The 541-nt window shown below is 37.9% G+C and overlaps 1 protein-coding gene across 1 annotated transcript in view; it reads left to right on the forward strand.

Annotated features, from left to right (window-relative positions):
• The window catches only part of LOC107091890 (sacsin-like), a 20,531-nt gene that overhangs the window by 11,889 nt on the left and 8,101 nt on the right, over positions 1-541 (forward strand). The window contains exons 5-6 of the mRNA XM_015386086.1: positions 144-290; positions 391-534. Coding sequence (XP_015241572.1) covers positions 144-290; positions 391-534 — 291 coding nt within the window. The remainder of the gene's footprint in view (positions 1-143; positions 291-390; positions 535-541) is intronic.

Raw genomic sequence — 541 nt, forward strand, 5'->3', positions numbered from 1 at the left:
TTACAGTAAGGTCCTGCAACAATTGGCTTTTTTAAGGTCATGAAAAACTGAAATTCTTGAGTGCTTAGTGCAATTAAATAGCAATCGCAATATTGCTTGAAAATAATGGTAATATATACATATATATATAACTTTTTGCACAGGTCCTGCTCTTTATGCCTACAACAATGCACCGTTTTCTACTGAAGACTGGGAGAGAATCCAAAAGGCAGGAAGGAGTGGCAAGATCAACGACCCAAACAAAATTGGGAGGTTTGGGATTGGTTTCAACTCTGTTTACCACATTACAGGTGAATGACTCGTGTAGTTTACACATAGGTTTGACAACCATTTTAGGAGAATCTAAACAGAATCATTAATGGGATAACATTTTTTTATTTTTACCCACAGATGTACCAAGCATATTTAGCTCAGGGCACCTTGGCCTAATGGACCCGCAAGAAAAAATATTTGGTGAAAGAAATGGGGGCTTTTTGTGGTCTTTGGATGACGAAGAGCATCATGAATCTCTGATAAGGATGCATGACCAGTTTCAACCCTA

Source organism: Cyprinodon variegatus, unplaced genomic scaffold (genome assembly GCF_000732505.1).
Source record: "Cyprinodon variegatus isolate N-32 unplaced genomic scaffold, C_variegatus-1.0 Scaffold356, whole genome shotgun sequence".
NCBI lineage: Eukaryota > Metazoa > Chordata > Actinopteri > Cyprinodontiformes > Cyprinodontidae > Cyprinodon > Cyprinodon variegatus.